Raw genomic sequence first — 19,562 nt, forward strand, 5'->3', positions numbered from 1 at the left:
TATTTTTATCTTTTAGTTAAAATAATTATAAAATATATAAAAGATATATTGAAAATAGTCATTTATCTTAAGTTATCTGAATTAATCGAAATTTTAAGTCTTGAAACTCTAAATAATTAAAAACACTACATAAATTTGGTAAATTCGGTTAATTACTCGATTTCGAACCGAGTTAATTGGTAATCGAAATTCAAAAAAACCATTAACCGACTTTCGATCAAACTAAATTCGGCCACCGATTGATTAACCAAATTAGATTAGTTCAGTTGATTAATTCAATTTTAACTAATACCCAAAATTTTTAAAATAAAACATAATTAATCTAAAAAATATAAAATCTAAGAAAACTAATCTAAAACCTAAAATTTACTCTTAAAATTCTATGGAATTATGCTACAATAACTCTAACTATAAATGTTATCACTTAAAAATACCTTTCACCTTTCTTTTCGTTTTTACTCCTCCTTCTTCACCAATAAATATAACAAAAACTTAATTTTAAATTATTATGAAGCTTAGTTGTCTCGGAGCTTTTATAGATTGTGATATATAATGAAAGTATTATTTTAAATCTTTTATATAAATTTATAATGCTTTTTTAACACAAACATAATATAAAGAATACCATAAATACTGAAATATATTAAAATTTACAATAAATAAATTATAAATGCGTCAAAATTTATATAATGCAATTATGTTATAAAGAAAATAAATATACCAATACAGATTTTTAGTAAAAAGAAAAGAAATAAAATAAAATATGAAAAATAATTATTTTAATTTAAAACCTTTTAACCTCAAAATTATAAAAGCATGGATAGCAATAATTCAGAGAGATAAACTGATCAAACAACAAACAAAGTGAATAAAATAATAAGTAAAAGATTGAGCATAAAAATTTTACATGGAAAAACTCTTCAAGAGAGGATAAAAAACCACGGGCAAAAGGAGATTTTCCTATAATAAAAAATAGTACAAAAGATGGAGAGAGTTAAAATAAAACCTGAAGCCCCATAAGAACAATCATTCGAAACAAAAAACAGAATTCTCTCAACCTAAATAATTTTTTGTTGTGTAAAACCTAGAATAATTAAAGCTTATTTATAGGTTGAAACTCGTAGCATATATGACTACAGTAACTCTAAATTTATCGAATTTAAGTGAAAAACTAAAACAGAAATGAATTAGGAGAAGAAAAACCAAAATAAACTTTGATCAAAGATATTTTCCCACAAATTCCAAGTATTGCCATTATTTACCCAAATTAACTTATAAGCAATTATACAAAGTAGCACCAATTATTAATAGCTACAACACAATGTTAAGTTGTCCCTAAAACAATCACTAATTTCAATTATAATTTGTGCAAGATTGCTTTTATTTAATGTTAAGTTATAGACTTGGCCCTTGGAAAAGTAATGGTTTAAATATATTAATAGTCTTTTACTCTAAATTTTACATTGAAAGAGTAAAGGGAATTTTGATAAATTTAAATCATAAAAAGCTCCCAATTTAGGCAAATACCAATAGACACAAGTGAAGTTTTTGGGTATCTAATAAAATGTGTCATTCATTTTTTTTTGAAGAATTTTAATTACAATATCATACACTTTCTAGATTAATTCTTTTAATAATTCTTTAATTCTATTTACTGTTGATTGATTAAATAAAATTAATGTCAAAAATTAAATAAATTAACAAATAATAATACTAACACAAGGTTTATGGTTTTTTTTTTTTTTTCGACTAGATTTATGATTTATAGCGCAGTGGGCAAGGGAGAAACTAAAGGCTAATCTAGGGGGCTTCTTGGGCCTCCTAAAATATAAAATTATTATTTAGGTATTTAAAATTTTAGTAAAGGTAAAATTACACTTTGGCCCCTTAAAATTATAAAAAAATTTTAAGTCTTGAAACTCTAAATAATTAAAAACACTACATAAATTTGGTAAATTCGGTTAATTACTCGATTTGAACCGAGTTAATTGGTAATCGAAATTAAAAAACCATTAACCGACTTTCGATCAAACTAAATTGCCACCGATTGATTAACCAAATTAGATTAGTTCAGTTGATTAATTCAATTTTAACTAATACCCAAAATTTTTAAAATAAAACATAATTAATCTAAAAATATAAAATCTAAGAAAACTAATCTAAAACCTAAAATTTACTCTTAAAATTCTATGGAATTATGCTACAATAACTCTAACTATAAATGTTATCACTTAAAAATACCTTTCACCTTTCTTTTCGTTTTTACTCCTCCTTCTTCACCAATAAATATAACAAAAACTTAATTTTAAATTATTATGAAGCTTAGTTGTCTCGGAGCTTTTATAGATTGTGATATATAATGAAAGTATTATTTTAAATCTTTTATATAAATTTATAATGCTTTTTTAACACAAACATAATATAAAGAATACCATAAATACTGAAATATATTAAAATTTACAATAAATAAATTATAAATGCGTCAAAATTTATATAATGCAATTATGTTATAAAGAAAATAAATATACCAATACAGATTTTTAGTAAAAGAAAAGAAATAAAATAAAATATGAAAAATAATTATTTTAATTTAAAACCTTTTAACCTCAAAATTATAAAAGCATGGATAGCAATAATTCTGTAGGAGATAAACCTGATCAAACAACAAACAAAGTGAATAAAATAATAAGTAAAAAGATTGAGCATAAAAATTTTACATGGAAAAACTCTTCAAGAGAGGATAAAAAACCACGGGCAAAAGGAGATTTTCCTATAATAAAAAATAGTACAAAAGATGGAGAGAGTTAAAATAAAACCTGAAGCCCCATAAGAACAATCATTCAAACAAAAATGAATTCTCTCAACCTAAATAATTTTTGTTGTGTAAAACCTAGAATAATTAAAGCTTATTTATAGGTTGAAACTCAGTCATATATGACTACAAGAACTCTAAATTTATCGAATTTAAGTGAAAAACTAAAAAGAAATGAATTAGGAGAAGAAAAACCAAAATAAACTTTGATCAAAGATATTTTCCCACAAATTCCAAGTATTGCCATTATTTACCCAAATTAACTTATAAGCAATTATACAAAGTAGCACCAATTATTAATAGCTACAACACAATGTTAAGTTGTCCCTAAAACAATCACTAATTTCAATTATAATTTGTGCAAGATTGCTTTTATTTAATGTTAAGTTATAGACTTGGCCCTTGGAAAAGTAATGGTTTAAATATATTAATAGTCTTTTACTCTAAATTTTACATTGAAAGAGTAAAGGGAATTTTGATAAATTTAAATCATAAAAAAGCTCCCAATTTAGGCAAATACCAATAGACACAAGTGAAGTTTTTGGGTATCTAATAAAATGTGTCATTCATTTTTTTTTGAAGAATTTTAATTACAATATCATACACTTTCTAGATTAATTCTTTTAATAATTCTTTAATTCTATTTACTGTTGATTGATTAAATAAAATTAATGTCAAAAATTAAATAAATTAACAAATTAAAATTATAAAATTTGATTTAATCCTTTAAAAATTAAAATTTCACCCGCCCCTAAAAATATAAAATTTCATTTTGGTCCCTTAAGGTTTACAATTTTAATTTAGTAAAAGATGAAATTGCACTTTACCCATAAAAATGATAAAATTTTAATTTAATCATTTAAAAGTTATAAAGATATAAGCTATTAAAATTGTAAAATTACATTTCAGCTCTCATAAAATATACAACTTAATTCCTTTCGAAAAAAATTTCTTACTTACCCGATCGTGGGTTAGAATTTAGAATTTTAAAGAAAAGTTAGATTAAGATCTAAGGTCTAAGATTTTAGGATTTCAGAATTTTATAAAAAATCAATTTTATTAATTTTAGAGTTAAAATAGTGATACAATTTAATTTGATTTTCTAGATGCATGCATTCTAAAAATATGATGTGCCATGTTATATTGGGTGCCTAAAATGACTTTTAGGATGATCTTAATATAAGCTAAACTCGTTTCACAAACCATGAGATATAGTGTGGTGGTTGCTCATCACATCCATTAATCACAAAGTTGAGAGTTTGATCTCACTTATGAAAATGGAATCCATTTTATTGTCAGTTGTTTACCTTTTTGAAAAGCACCAGCCGCAAGGAGATTAGTGACTACTACCGGTTGTGGATACCTTATTTTCGACCAAAAAAGCTTTTTCATGAAACTTTTTATTAAAGTTTTAAATTTTAAAACCGTTAAATATTCTTCCGGTGTACGTAAAATATTGAATTTAAACATAAAATTGCAAGTTATATTCGGGACATTAATCTCATAAATTAAACCTAATGAGGCAGCTTGGTGGAGATAAGAACTAATAGTGGACAGTTGTGCATGTTGCATTCAAACAAGTTGCAGCAGCCCCCCTCATGCATCTTCATGACTTAATGTGGACATTTCATCTGTCTGTTGGTCCTATTCCACAATGTGAATGCTTGTACATATAGACTGAAATCGTAGAACAACGATATTTTTTATATTCGTTGTACGATTTACAGAGACTAATCTCATTAAAATTCATGATCCAATAAACGTTATCTTTAAAAGATAAAATCCCAAGGACTGCACAAAACACTTGTTCATATATTTACGATAAAGTAACCATAAATTAAGGACCATGCATGCACATATTGCATGTCCATAAAGAGTCGAGCATTGTTCATTTGCCTCACCAGAGCAGCTATTACAATGATATATGCATACATACATAGCACTGCTAATTAAGGTTTAGTGATGGGAAAAAGTGGGTAGGCAATGGCAAACTGGAAATGTCAAATCCAAGGTCTCCCAAATTATTTGCCTGCTTCTCATGCCCTAGGAAAATAGCCAACTGTTCTTACTTTCTAGCACGTTCGTGTGATTATTAACGTAGAGTTGGGACTGCTGGAAAATAAAATGGTTCGTCTTTTCGTTTGAAGCTGATCATTATATCGACAGCTACCATCATATAAAAAGAAAATTGCTTCATTACTCCACAAGAAAATGACTCTGCAGAAAAACAACCATAACGGATGCTTTCATATATGGTTTCATGTCAACTTCACGTCCATTCAAACAAATTTTGTTCTTACTTGGGAAAGTGGAAAATAGATTTTACTTATACGTGACGTAAGTAAAATATTTATATTTATAATTATTGTTAAACTTTATTTGAGTTTAGGGTTAAAAATAAGCTCGGGTTTATATTTTATTGGATAAATGAATCTAATCAAAGCTTTAATTTATATTATTTATTTACTTAAAGCAAATTTTGTTTAGAACTGAACTTTGTGGGTTTGATCGAATTTTTCTGTTTTAATTAGTATTAATCAACTTTGATTTGAACTTGTGCTTTTCAAGTGAAACATGGTTGAACTGGAATTAAGCATCAAATCTCATGTCCTAATATCAAACATTTATTCTATATTCTATAGTCTTTTACTCTAAATTTTACATTGAAAGAGTAAAGGGAATTTTGATAAATTTAAATCATAAAAAGCTCCCAATTTAGGCAAATACCAATAGACACAAGTGAAGTTTTTGGGTATCTAATAAAATGTGTCATTCATTTTTTTTTGAAGAATTTTAATTACAATATCATACACTTTCTAGATTAATTCTTTTAATAATTCTTTAATTCTATTTACTGTTGATTGATTAAATAAAATTAATGTCAAAAATTAAATAAATTAACAAATAATAATACTAACACAAGGTTTAAAATTATAAAATTTGATTTAATCCTTTAAAAATTAAAATTTCACCCGCCCCTAAAAATATAAAATTTCATTTTGGTCCCTTAAGGTTTACAATTTTAATTTAGTAAAAGATGAAATTGCACTTTACCCATAAAAAATGATAAAATTTTAATTTAATCATTTAAAAGTTATAAAGATATAAGCTATTAAAATTGTAAAATTACATTTCAGCTCTCATAAAAATATACAACTTAATTACGCTTCAAAAAAATTTCTTACTTACTTTGATCGTGGGTTAGAATTTAGAATTTTAAAGAAAAAGTTAGATTAAGATCTAAGGTCTAAGATTTTAGGATTTCAGAATTTTATAAAAAAATCAATTTTATTAATTTTAGAGTTAAAAATAGTGATACAATTTAATTTGATTTTTCTAGATGCATGCATTCTAAAAAATATGATGTGCCATGTTATATTGGGTGCCTAAAAATGACTTTTTAGGATGATCTTAATATAAGCTAAACTCGTTTTCACAAACCATGAGATATAGTGTGGTGGTTGCTCATCACATCCATTAATCACAAAGTTGAGAGTTTGATCTCACTTATGAAAATGGAATCCATTTTATTGTCAATTGTTTACCTTTTGAAAAGCACCACGCAAGGAGATTAGTGACTACTACGGTTGTGGATACCTTATTTTGTGTACGTAAAATATTGAATTTAAACATAAAATTGCAAGTTATATTCGGGGACATTAATCTCATAAATTAAACCTAATGAGGCAGCTTGGTGGAGATAAGAACTAATAGTGGACAGTTGTGCATGTTGCATTCAAACAAGTTGCAGCAGCCCCCCTCATGCATCTTCATGACTTAATGTGGACATTTCATCTGTCTGTTGGTCCTATTCCACAATGTGAATGCTTGTACATATAGACTGAAATCGTAGAACAACGATATTTTTTATATTCGTTGTACGATTTACAGAGACTAATCTCATTAAAATTCATGATCCAATAAACGTTATCTTTAAAAGATAAAATCCCAAGGACTGCACAAAACACTTGTTCATATATTTACGATAAAGTAACCATAAATTAAGGACCATGCATGCACATATTGCATGTCCATAAAGAGTCGAGCATTGTTCATTTGCCTCACCAGAGCAGCTATTACAATGATATATGCATACATACATAGCACTGCTAATTAAGGTTTAGTGATGGGAAAAAGTGGGTAGGCAATGGCAAACTGGAAATGTCAAATCCAAGGTCTCCCAAATTATTTGCCTGCTTCTCATGCCCTAGGAAAATAGCCAACTGTTCTTACTTTCTAGCACGTTCGTGTGATTATTAACGTAGAGTTGGGACTGCTGGAAAATAAAATGGTTCGTCTTTTCGTTTGAAGCTGATCATTATATCGACAGCTACCATCATATAAAAAGAAAATTGCTTCATTACTCCACAAGAAAATGACTCTGCAGAAAAACAACCATAACGGATGCTTTCATATATGGTTTCATGTCAACTTCACGTCCATTCAAACAAATTTTGTTCTTACTTGGGAAAGTGGAAAATAGATTTTACTTATACGTGACGTAAGTAAAATATTTATATTTATAATTATTGTTAAACTTTATTTGAGTTTAGGGTTAAAAATAAGCTCGGGTTTATATTTTATTGGATAAATGAATCTAATCAAAGCTTTAATTTATATTATTTATTTACTTAAAGCAAATTTTGTTTAGAACTGAACTTTGTGGGTTTGATCGAATTTTTCTGTTTTAATTAGTATTAATCAACTTTGATTTGAACTTGTGCTTTTCAAGTGAAACATGGTTGAACTGGAATTAAGCATCAAATCTCATGTCCTAATATCAAACATTTATTCTATATTCTATATTCTATATTCAACCCAATTTCAAATAATGTAATACTAATATACCCTCAAACAAAACATAACTGGAAAACTTCATTGTCGTCTAATTACTTGCTTTATTGACAAAAATTTCAAAGTTTGATTAGATGCAACAAAGCAATTAAAATAATATATTTTTAGAGTTTTACTTACGTTAACCTCTTAAAATCACAGTTACGATTTTAAGTTCCGTCGTTCTTAACAAGTACTCTTTTAAAATATGGTAAAAATTCGAATGAAAATAAAATAAATAGATAATTTGTGATATAACTTACGAACTTAAAATTGTTTACCTTTTGAAAAGCACCACCGCAAGGAGATTAGTGACTACTACCGGTTGTGGATACCTTATTTTCGACCCAAAAAGCTTTTTCATGAAACTTTTTATTAAAGTTTTTAAATTTTAAAACGACATTATTAAGAGAAATAGCTCAAACCTCGAACATAAATGAATATAAAAAATAAAAATAAAAACCAATCTGATGAAATTTTGTTTTCAAAATATTGAATCCGTTAAATATTCTTCCGGTGTACGTAAAATATTGAATTTAAACATAAAATTGCAAGTTATATTCGGGGACATTAATCTCATAAATTAAACCTAATGAGGCAGCTTGGTGGAGATAAGAACTAATAGTGGACAGTTGTGCATGTTGCATTCAAACAAGTTGCAGCAGCCCCCCTCATGCATCTTCATGACTTAATGTGGACATTTCATCTGTCTGTTGGTCCTATTCCACAATGTGAATGCTTGTACATATAGACTGAAATCGTAGAACAACGATATTTTTTATATTCGTTGTACGATTTACAGAGACTAATCTCATTAAAATTCATGATCCAATAAACGTTATCTTTAAAAGATAAAATCCCAAGGACTGCACAAAACACTTGTTCATATATTTACGATAAAGTAACCATAAATTAAGGACCATGCATGCACATATTGCATGTCCATAAAGAGTCGAGCATTGTTCATTTGCCTCACCAGAGCAGCTATTACAATGATATATGCATACATACATAGCACTGCTAATTAAGGTTTAGTGATGGGAAAAAGTGGGTAGGCAATGGCAAACTGGAAATGTCAAATCCAAGGTCTCCCAAATTATTTGCCTGCTTCTCATGCCCTAGGAAAATAGCCAACTGTTCTTACTTTCTAGCACGTTCGTGTGATTATTAACGTAGAGTTGGGACTGCTGGAAAATAAAATGGTTCGTCTTTTCGTTTGAAGCTGATCATTATATCGACAGCTACCATCATATAAAAAGAAAATTGCTTCATTACTCCACAAGAAAATGACTCTGCAGAAAAACAACCATAACGGATGCTTTCATATATGGTTTCATGTCAACTTCACGTCCATTCAAACAAATTTTGTTCTTACTTGGGAAAGTGGAAAATAGATTTTACTTATACGTGACGTAAGTAAAATATTTATATTTATAATTATTGTTAAACTTTATTTGAGTTTAGGGTTAAAAATAAGCTCGGGTTTATATTTTATTGGATAAATGAATCTAATCAAAGCTTTAATTTATATTATTTATTTACTTAAAGCAAATTTTGTTTAGAACTGAACTTTGTGGGTTTGATCGAATTTTTCTGTTTTAATTAGTATTAATCAACTTTGATTTGAACTTGTGCTTTTCAAGTGAAACATGGTTGAACTGGAATTAAGCATCAAATCTCATGTCCTAATATCAAACATTTATTCTATATTCTATATTCTATATTCAACCCAATTTCAAATAATGTAATACTAATATACCCTCAAACAAAACATAACTGGAAAACTTCATTGTCGTCTAATTACTTGCTTTATTGACAAAAATTTCAAAGTTTGATTAGATGCAACAAAGCAATTAAAATAATATATTTTTTTAGAGTTTTACTTACGTTAACCTCTTAAAATCACGAGTTACGATTTTAAGTTCCCGGTCGTTCTTAACAAGTACTCTTTTAAAATATGGTAGAAAATTCGAATGAAAATAAAATAAATAGATAATTTGTGATATAACTTACGAACTTAAAATGAATCAGAAACGAACCAACGTTATAAAACGTGACCTAATTTCTATAGAAAGAAGAACCTTGATCTACTATCTATATGGAGATAAGAGCCAAAGGTATAGAGTTGATCACCACACTCCGAAAATACGAGAAGAGAAGAGATAAAAATTGAAAATGGATCAACACCACAAAACAAATTTTTAATATGTTGGGAATAATTAATAAAGAATAATTAAGAACAAAGAGTTATCACTCAAAAAAAAGTATATTTATCAAAATAGGCTAACCTTTTACAAAACATATGACTAACTATATATAGGAAAGCATCTAGGTAAATAAATGGCCACAAATACGACCATGAATTACATGTATAAACCTATTCATGAACCAATTTAATGATGCAAGTTCATTCATAAAGTCACATTCTTCCCCCATGCCGTATACATTCATCTTAAGGCCGTTCAATGTATATGAGAATGGACACATTCTCCTACCTTTGGACGTGCATGCATGTTGACATTCATTCCCTTTGTCAAATGCATCTCCTTGCATGTTCATGCATCCACAAGTTCATTGTTCAGCATTTAGTTTGTACAACACCCCCTTGGACGTAGATGCATGTGGATGTGCATGTATCAGCCGAATAGTCACTTTAATCCCCTTGTAATGCTATTCATTCATGGCAAGTTCATACATTGAATTCGGCCATGCGTTCATGTGCAGAAACCTTGAATCTATGGTGGAATATGAAGAGACGTATGGACTTGGTTGAGTACATGAATCCATGGTGCATGTGTTTGTCATGGAAAACGATCAACCACTTGAGGAAATATGGTCACACGAATGAACCTGAAAACAATATAAAAAGGGTTCACGAGATCACAACCAAAACACTCAAACAAAGATATAACACATAAGACTTGAAAAAAAGGGAAAACATAGCTATATTACTAATGAAATTAAACATGTTGTGATCACAAAATAAACGTGAAAATATTTAATCTTAAAAAATCGTGGAATTTAAATAAAAGTAATTTGAACTTCAAAAGTTCACGTGTAAAATGTTGCATGGATTTGTTAGTTTTCATCTTGCATTTAGACCCTTCGAGTTTGATTTAATTTTAAGTTCTTTTAGTCGATTTACATGATGTGACCCGTATCACATCACTTATTTAGAGATATTTTCTTAAGTAATTTTTTTCAAAAATAATATCTCTCGAATATCTTCACTAATCATAATCCCGTATATTGTTGATCAAAATTCTAAAAAAAGAAAAAGTGAATAATCAAAATATTTAAGTTAAAATATTCGCAAGTTACACGACGTTTTGTGAGTTGCGTGCAACTAACCATTTTAATATAATTAAATAAGATTTAAGATATATTTTAATAAATCTCAAAAAGTAAGTTTTTAATAATGACTTAATCTAACTTGAATTGTTCTATAAATTTAATTATAACAATATTTTTGAAATATGTTTCTTTAAAAATATTTTAACAATTTTCAAATAAAGAATAGATTCTTAAAATAAAATAAAATGTTGCAATATTATATAATAGGTTGTTGTTTAATGGATAAACTATATAGATAGTCATCTAACTATAAAAATTTCATTTTAGGTATCTAAAATAAAATGTTTACAATGTAAGCACTCATGTTATATAGTTCGGTTATTTTGATCACTCCCGTTAAAATTATAAATGACAAGTTGATGTTGCAGTTAAAAAATTGATATAATAACAAAATTAGCCTCAACTTCTACATATTATATCAATTTAGTCATTTTTTAAAAAATAACCATAAAATTATAAATATTCTCAATTGATCATTATTCTAAAAATCAAAGAAATATATAAAAATACATAAATATTTTTTAAAATATAATAATAAACATAAATATAATAAATATTAATAGTAAATGTTTAAAATTATTAATACATTTTTTGAAAATATTTATTTTATGTTTTAAAATTATTTTATATATATTTAAAATATTTATGTATTTTATATATTTCTTTGAATTTTTAGAATAAGGATCAAATTGAGAACATCTGTAAACTTGGGGTTAATTTTTAAAATTATGACTAAATTGATATAATATGTAAAGTTGAGGGCTAAATTTGTTATTATACTAATTTTTAACTGTTACGTTAACTTGCCATTTGTGATTTTAATGGGAGTGACTAAAATGAACGAACTATATAATGTGAGTGCTTAAATTGTAAAACTTTTTTTATTTTAGATGCGTAAAATAAATTTTTTATAATTGAATGATTATCATAATAATTTAGTCTTATTTAATTTATATGTGATATAAACGGTATAATACGTAAATAAGTTAGACTTATACATTAAGTATTGATGTTGAAATCCGACTAATATTTTAAAAAAACTTTGAACTTGAACAAATAATACTATTCTAAGTAAAAACTTCAAACCAACTTTTAGAACTTGAGCTTAAATAATATTCTTTTGTAACACCTATTATCCATATTCATCACCGAAACAAGGTAAGAAGTATTATCAAACGATCTGAATTTTTTTTACAAAAATTTTGACATAATTTCTTTTCATAAACATTCAATTTCTCCTGCAAATTTTTGAAACACAATTTCAAACAACTTCAATATTTCAACCAAATACGCTTATATGTTCGACACAATTTATCCATCTACAACATTCTAAATACTTTGTTAGTAGTTTTAAGAAAACAATTTACCAACTAATATACACCAACATTTTAAACCAAACAATATATATATATATATATATATATATTTATACCACATTAAATTAAGTCATCTATACATGCCATATTTCAAAAGTATTGGTTGCAAAATACCCAAAAGATGATGATGATAGTGTGGATGATGTTCTAACCTCGTCTAATTTCCGAGCTGATTAATGTCACTATAAAACAAGGGAAAATAAACAGGAGTAAGGTAAGCATATAGCTTAGTAAGTATGTATGTAATTGATAAATAAATTTCTAGCAGGATATCATGGATAATATAATTTTTATCACACATAAATCTATTATGTATTCAATTTCCAGAAAACTGTTTTTCTGCGTCACAGTCACTAAATTATTTCTATCTGGAGCTACAAAACTCCAAATTAAAATCCGTAAATGTTCCCTGAAACTAGACTCATATACTTTCTTACAATAAAATTTTCAGAATTTTTGATTCAGCCAATTAGTAAATTTTATTCTCTAAAGATTCCCCTGTTTCTCTGCTTGACATTTCTGACCTCTCTTCACTAAAAGTCAGTTATCTCTTAGTACAGAATTCAAATGATGTTCCCACTTATTTATTTTGAAAATAGACTCAATAAGAAATTTAATAATGTAAATTACAAAACATAATTATTTTTGTACAATTTTTAGTGATTTTCAAAAGTTAGAACAGAGGATTTCGAAATCATTCAGACCTTGTCTCACTAAAATTTCAATATCTTAGAATATATAACTTCTTTGGCCGTTCTTTCTCTTTTATTGAAAGTAGACTCATTAAGCTTTAATTCCATGTCTTATTCAACTACTAGCTCAATTCCTATAATTTTTTGGTGATTTTTCAAACTAACATCATTGTCACTGTCCAAATCTATTCTATTCCAACATCTCTCATTCACATAGCGCTATAACCATTTATTTTATAACACAATACAAGACTTCATCACTTCAGTCACTCTTTCGCAACTTATCACATTTCAATCACATACTCATATCTCGTTGAACATGTCGGTATAACAACAAATATTTAGGGGTTTTCACATAGTACCACCCATGTTACTATTATCATTCGATACACATAGTAGCCTTCACATAGTACTACACATGTGATCAAGTTTTACGGTTCACGTAGTAGCCTTCACATAGTACTACACACGTGACTAAAGCTTTTCGGTACACATAGTAGCCTTCACTTAGTACTACACATGTGACCATTATTTATTGATACACATAGTAGCCTTCACTTAGTACTACACACGTGTTCATCAATACTTTATTCAAATCTTTACCATTCCGACAGTTCCACAAAGATTCTTACTTTCCAATAATTTACAATTTTGTCCCTAAACTTTTGCATATTTACATTTTTATCCCAATGTTCGAAAATTAAATTTCATTCTTTATTCTTATGTTTTACAACATGCTGAACACTTTTTCCTTCTATGGCAACATCAAATTCTCACTCTAACTCTTACTTATGAACATTAAATATTTTTACCGATTATGTTATTTTGCTCGGTTTCACTTAAAATCGGCTAGCAAAAGTTGTTTAACATAAATTCTAGCTTCACATTCTTCCATAAAACATCAAAATACATATATTTCACACATGCGTAATTTTTCAAATTTCAACCCTAGCTTAAAATAACAGTAGAAATAGATAAACCGAGCTACGGGAATCTCAAAAATGCAAAGAACATTTAAAATGGGGCTAGGATGCACTTACAAAGAACATTAAAAATGGGGCTAGGATGCACTTACTATGAGCTTGAAAAAGCAAAGAAACCCTAACTATGGTGTCTTCTAAAATTCGGCAGCAACTATGGAGAAGATGAGCATATTTTGCCATCTTTTTCTCATTCAATTTTATTTATTTACCAAATGACTAAAATGCCAATTCTTAAAAAAAAAAAATCCTATTTCACTTATTTCATGTCCATTTTTGTCCATGATTAACGAATGGTCTAATTACCACATAAGGACCCCTAATTTATGATTCCATAACAATTAAACACCTTTGACATATGGAACTCAACTTTTGCACTATTGACAATTTAGTACTTTTTACTAATTTGAGCGCTCAAACGTCGTCGAACGAAATTTTCACGAAATCTTTTCGTGAAGTTGTAGACCATAAAAATATAATAATAATAAAATTTTTCTCATCGAATTTGTGGTCCTGAAATCACTGTTCCGATTAGGTCCTAACTTGGGCTGTTACACTTTTTCTCAACTTAAGCGTATTAAGAAATTATTAGTGGTGTTTATAGGTTAGGTAATCTGTTTACCTCGATCTATTTTGAATCGAGTTTAGGTTTGTATTTTTAATTTCGGATCACCTCATTTTATTATTTATTGATAAAATTTAATGTTATATTAATATATATTTTATAATTAAATTTAGATAAAAAAATATTATTTTTCAAACAGTGAAATAGACTAATTGGAAAGACTTGAGTGGACTAAGCCTAGATCCAAACCTAAAATTTCTTTAGAATTGGGCAACTCGGCTGGCTCAATAAGCCCAATTGAACTTGGGTCGAGCTTGGACACGATTTTCTATGCCAAATTCAAATTACTTAATAAAAAATGTTTTTAAAAGTAAATTAAATTATAAGTATTTCTAAATATTAATATAAAAATATATTTGTAATATTTTATTAATTTTAAAGGGTAAATGGGCTTTTTGGGTGGTCTGGCCCAAAAGCGGGTATAGGCTTGAAATTTTTTGGGACTGGGCCAAGATTTAGGGCCGTTTATGCGCTTCAATGCAGTTTAAGAACTTACAATTCAGATAAGGCAATCAAAACCATCCACTGTGAGGCACAGACAGGAGGAAACCTGTTGTAATGGCCGCTACTTTCTCCTCTGCTCTAGATGTTCATTTTGCTGTCTCTCAATCTGATCCAAAAAGACCCATTTTCTTCACCAAGAGACTGAAACATCAAAACCCTAGTCAAAGATTTTGCATTTCTTGTAAGACCTCCAAGTCTTCTTCTTCTTCAAAACCTCAGCAAAACCCACTAGAAGAACAGTCACCCAAAAAAACCCAGTCTTTATCGGAGCAGCTTCAGCCACTTTCCACCACCACACTGCCCAAAAAAGACCAAGCTGCTCGTCTCTCTTCGAACCCAAAGTCCACTTGGGTCAATCCTTCCAAGCCTAAAAGATCCGTGCTTTCACTACAAAGACAAAAGCGGTCACCTCATGCATACAATCCACAACTCAGAGAGCTAAAACTCTTTGCAAAGAAGCTTAACGATTGTGAAAACAATGAAGGTGCTTTCCTAAGTGTTTTGGAACAATTCCCACATCAACCCAACAGAGAAAATTCACTTTTGATACTCAACAGCTTGAAACCATGGCAAAAGGCTTATTTATTCTTCAATTGGTTAAAGACCAATAATTTTTTCCCCATGGAAACTATATTCTACAATGTCATGATGAAGTATTTGAGGCTTGGGGGACAATTTGAGGTCATAGAAGAACTTGCTAATGAAATGGTAAGCAATGAGATTCCACTTGATAACATTACATATTCAACTATTATTAGTTGTGCTAGAAGATGCTATCATTTTGATAAGGCTGTTGAGTGGTTTGAAAGAATGTATAGAACTGGTTTAATGCCTGACGAAGTTACTTATTCTGCAATTCTTGATGTTTATGCGAAATTGGGTAAAGTTGAGGAAGTGATTAGCTTGTATGAAAGAGGGGTAGCTAGTAGTTGGAAACCAGACATGGTTACATTCTCTGTGTTAGCAAAGATGTTCGGTGTTGCAGGAGATTATGAAGGGATTAAGTATGTTTTGCAAGAAATGAAATCTGTTGAGGTTAAGCCTAATTTGGTTGTTTACAATACTTTGATAGAGGCAATGGGGAGGGCAGGGAAACCTGGGTTTGCAAGGAACCTTTTTGAGGACTTGATTGAGTCTGGTTTAAGTCCGAACGAGAAGACTTTAACTGCCATTGCAAAGATATACGGCAAGGCGAGGTGGGAGAAAGATGCACTGAAATTATGGGAGGAAATGAAGTCGAAAAACTGGCCTGTTGATTTTATTTTGTATAATACTTTGTTAACTATGTTTGCAGATATCGGTTTAGTTGAGGAGGCAGAGCAGCTTTTTATTGACATGAAGCGATCAGAGAATTTTAAGCCGGATAGTTGGAGTTACACGGCAATGCTAAACATATATGCAAGTGGAGGAAATGTCGATAAGGCGATGGAGTTGTTCAAAGAGATGTTTGAAGTAGGTGTTGAGCTTAATGTAATGGGAACCACTTGTTTGATTCAATGCTTGGGGAAGACCCGAAGAATCGACGAGTTGGTGAGGGCCTTTACTGTCTCGATTCAACAAGAGATCGAACCGGATGATAGACTTTGCGGGTGCTTGTTATCTGTTGTGTCCCTATGTGATAACAGGGAGGATATTGATAAAGTTCTCGCTTGCTTGCACCAAGCTAATCCTCGGTTAGTTGAATTCGTGGAATTGATCGAAGACGAGAAAAGTAGTCTCGACACCGTTAAAGAAGAGTTCAGACGTGTCCTCAGTGACACTAAAGATGACGCTAGAAGACCGTTCTGTAATTGCTTGATTGATATATGTCGAAGCAAGAATCTCCACGAGAGAGCACATGATTTGCTTTATCTAGGAACTCTATATGGGTTGTACCCGCGCTTACACAACAGAACAGCAGACGAGTGGAGTCTGAACGTTCGAACATTATCTGTTGGTGCAGCCAAGACCGCACTTGAAGAGTGGATGGGGACTTTGGCCAAAATTGTTAAGCGTGGAGAAGCATTACCGGAGTTGTTCTCAGCTCAAACCGGGACTGGAACTCATAAATTTGCTCAGGGACTGTCGAATTCCTTTGGTTCTCATTTGAAGGAACTTGGAGCACCATTCAAGAACAGTGAAGATAAAGTTGGTTGCTTTGTAGCAACAAGGGAGGATTTACTGTTGTGGTTACAATCAAAGATTCCATCATCATCCACTGTTATATCTTAAATAGCTTTCAAATAATGGGAATTCCACACCGTTAATTTTTTTTTTTATAAAAAAAACACTGATCTTTGTGGAGTTATGGTACATGGTTCGAATTCATATTGAAGAATTGTGTTTTAAAGTTTGAAACTTTGAATTCAGCTGAAAGCTTGAAACTTTCCCAAACATTGGAGCAGATCATGAGAGTTGAAAGCTAGAAACATTTATTTGTTTAATAAATTAATTAGTTAAATTTATTTTAACAGTACAATTATTTTTCTTTTGCAAGTAAAATTAGTCAAATTTATTCAGTTGTCAATAAAAATTTTATTTTTTTAAGTAAAATTACAGTTATTTCATATGGACAAACCTATTAAATACCGTTTATTAAAAATAAAATATTATTTCAATAAGTTAATTAAATCCACTTGAAAAAATATTAATTATATTTTATTAACTGAAAATAATCTTGAATAAGTAGAATTAATTTAAGAAAGTATTAAGTTCGTTAATTATGAATTTGGAACATCATACGCTTATAAATATAGATTGATTACTTGAATTTAGTATTATTAATTAATTAATTAAATTTGATAATTCATATTGATTAATTGAGCTTGTTATTTATAATTAATGATGTGAAAGAATGAAAGATAAAAATGCATAAAAGCAAAAATACATGTCTTTTAATTTTGTTAATTTGATTCCCACTTTCTTTATTTTTGAACAAAATTCTCACTTAATTTATTTGCACAATATGAAGTTTACAATAATGATCTCTCTATAACAAAGATATTATAGGTGTATAATAGTACCCTCTCTATAATGACAAACAAATGAGGTTGTTATAAAGAGAGTAAACGATATATATATTTTAAAATATTCGATTAAGTCTATTTCGGTTTAAACCGTTTTTGATGGTGAAGTTATTTATTATTAAATTTCATAACTAAATCGATAGACTTAAATTAATATTTAAAATTTAAATATATTTTAAATAAGTCCATCGGTAAAAAAAATCGATTAAACTGGTGGCGTAGAGGACAAGGAAATGCTCACATGAAAAAGTAAAAACAGGATGGTGTGTGTCATTGTAAATCTGGTTTTTCTTAATAAGGATGAGGCTTTCGTTGCCTACCATTCATACAAGATAAAAAAGAACCGGGCTCACACCAATCAAAATAAACCCATCTTCTTCATTTGCAGGCAATCAAAAAGCCGAAAATCATGGCACTGAGAATGTGGGCTTCTACCACTGCCAATGCCCTCAAAATTTCTTGTGCTACCACCAAAGCCCCTGTTTTCTCCCTCTCCAGATGCTTTTCCACTGGTACCTCTCCTTTCTATTCCATGTTTGTTTCTTCTAAATGTGTTGAATTTATTATTTTTTTTTACAGTTTTGGATGGGTTGAAATATGCTGAATCACATGAATGGGTGAAGCACGAAGGTCCAGTAGCTACCATTGGCATCACTGACCATGCTCAGGTTTGTTTCTATGAAAATCAAAGCATTTTTCATGTCTGTTTTACGGGGCATAGAGATTTACAATTTACATAAATTGCAGGACCATTTAGGAGAGGTAGTGTTTGTAGAGCTGCCAGAACCAGGTGGTTCAGTGAGCAAAGGAAAAGGGTTTGGGGCTGTTGAAAGTGTTAAAGCAACCAGTGATGTCAATTCCCCTATCTCTGGTGAAATCGTTGAGGTTAACTCCAAGCTTACTGAAACTCCTGGCCTGGTAAATCAAAACTTATCATTTTTATTTTCTTTTTATTCTTCTGCTTAGCAACTTATGTTAAAAATTTTGGGTATTTGAAGATCAATTCAAGCCCATATGAAGGAGGATGGATGATAAAGGTGAAACCCGGCAGTCCTTCAGAATTAGAATCCTTGATGGGTCCAAAGGAATACACCAAATTCTGTGAGGAAGAAGATGCTTCCCACTAATAACTTTGTATCACCCAACTAAGCTTGTTTTTTTACACATGTTCTATGTTATTAATAATAATCCACATTCTTCACTTTCTTTAATCCTTATATCTTAATTTTTTTTCTTATTTAAGTAGGTTTTTAGTTTACTAGATTCTTACATGGCAATGACGCGAGACAAAAAAAAGTTGTCAAATCCACCATAGCATCACAGTAGTTTGAAGTTCAGTTTTGAGAAAAACGACGACCAAGGAAAAATGTAAAATCTTTTA

The 19,562-nt window shown here is 29.3% G+C and overlaps 2 protein-coding genes across 2 annotated transcripts; both read left to right on the top strand.

Moving 5' to 3' along the window:
• Positions 1–15,198: 15,198 nt before the first annotated feature.
• Positions 15,199–17,620, top strand: LOC105801987 (pentatricopeptide repeat-containing protein At5g46580, chloroplastic). The gene has a single exon (XM_012633378.2). It carries the CDS (start codon positions 15,231–15,233, stop codon positions 17,385–17,387), a length of 2,157 nt encoding a protein of 718 aa, XP_012488832.1. The 5' UTR covers positions 15,199–15,230; the 3' UTR covers positions 17,388–17,620.
• An 879-nt stretch (positions 17,621–18,499) lies between these two features.
• Positions 18,500–19,392, top strand: LOC105801990 (glycine cleavage system H protein, mitochondrial). Its single transcript, XM_012633380.2, has 4 exons — positions 18,500–18,693; positions 18,761–18,849; positions 18,929–19,099; positions 19,180–19,392. Exons 1-4 carry the CDS (start codon positions 18,591–18,593, stop codon positions 19,306–19,308), a joined length of 492 nt encoding a protein of 163 aa, XP_012488834.1. The 5' UTR covers positions 18,500–18,590; the 3' UTR covers positions 19,309–19,392.
• Positions 19,393–19,562: the final 170 nt, after the last annotated feature.

This window comes from Gossypium raimondii, chromosome 11 (assembly GCF_025698545.1).
Source record: "Gossypium raimondii isolate GPD5lz chromosome 11, ASM2569854v1, whole genome shotgun sequence".
Taxonomy (NCBI): domain Eukaryota; kingdom Viridiplantae; phylum Streptophyta; class Magnoliopsida; order Malvales; family Malvaceae; genus Gossypium; species Gossypium raimondii.

What these genes read in the sequence shown, in the direction of transcription:
- LOC105801987 (XM_012633378.2), top strand. Translation starts at nt 15,231, where the DNA reads ATGGCCGCTACTTTCTCCTCTGCTCTAGATGTTCATTTTGCTGTCTCT.
- LOC105801990 (XM_012633380.2), top strand. Translation starts at nt 18,591, where the DNA reads ATGGCACTGAGAATGTGGGCTTCTACCACTGCCAATGCCCTCAAAATT. An exon ending in CTCCAGATGCTTTTCCACTG is followed by an intron (nt 18,694 to 18,760) that starts GTACCTCTCCTT and finishes TTTTTTTTACAG; the next exon opens with TTTTGGATGGGTTGAAATAT. An exon ending in TTACTGAAACTCCTGGCCTG is followed by an intron (nt 19,100 to 19,179) that starts GTAAATCAAAAC and finishes GGGTATTTGAAG; the next exon opens with ATCAATTCAAGCCCATATGA.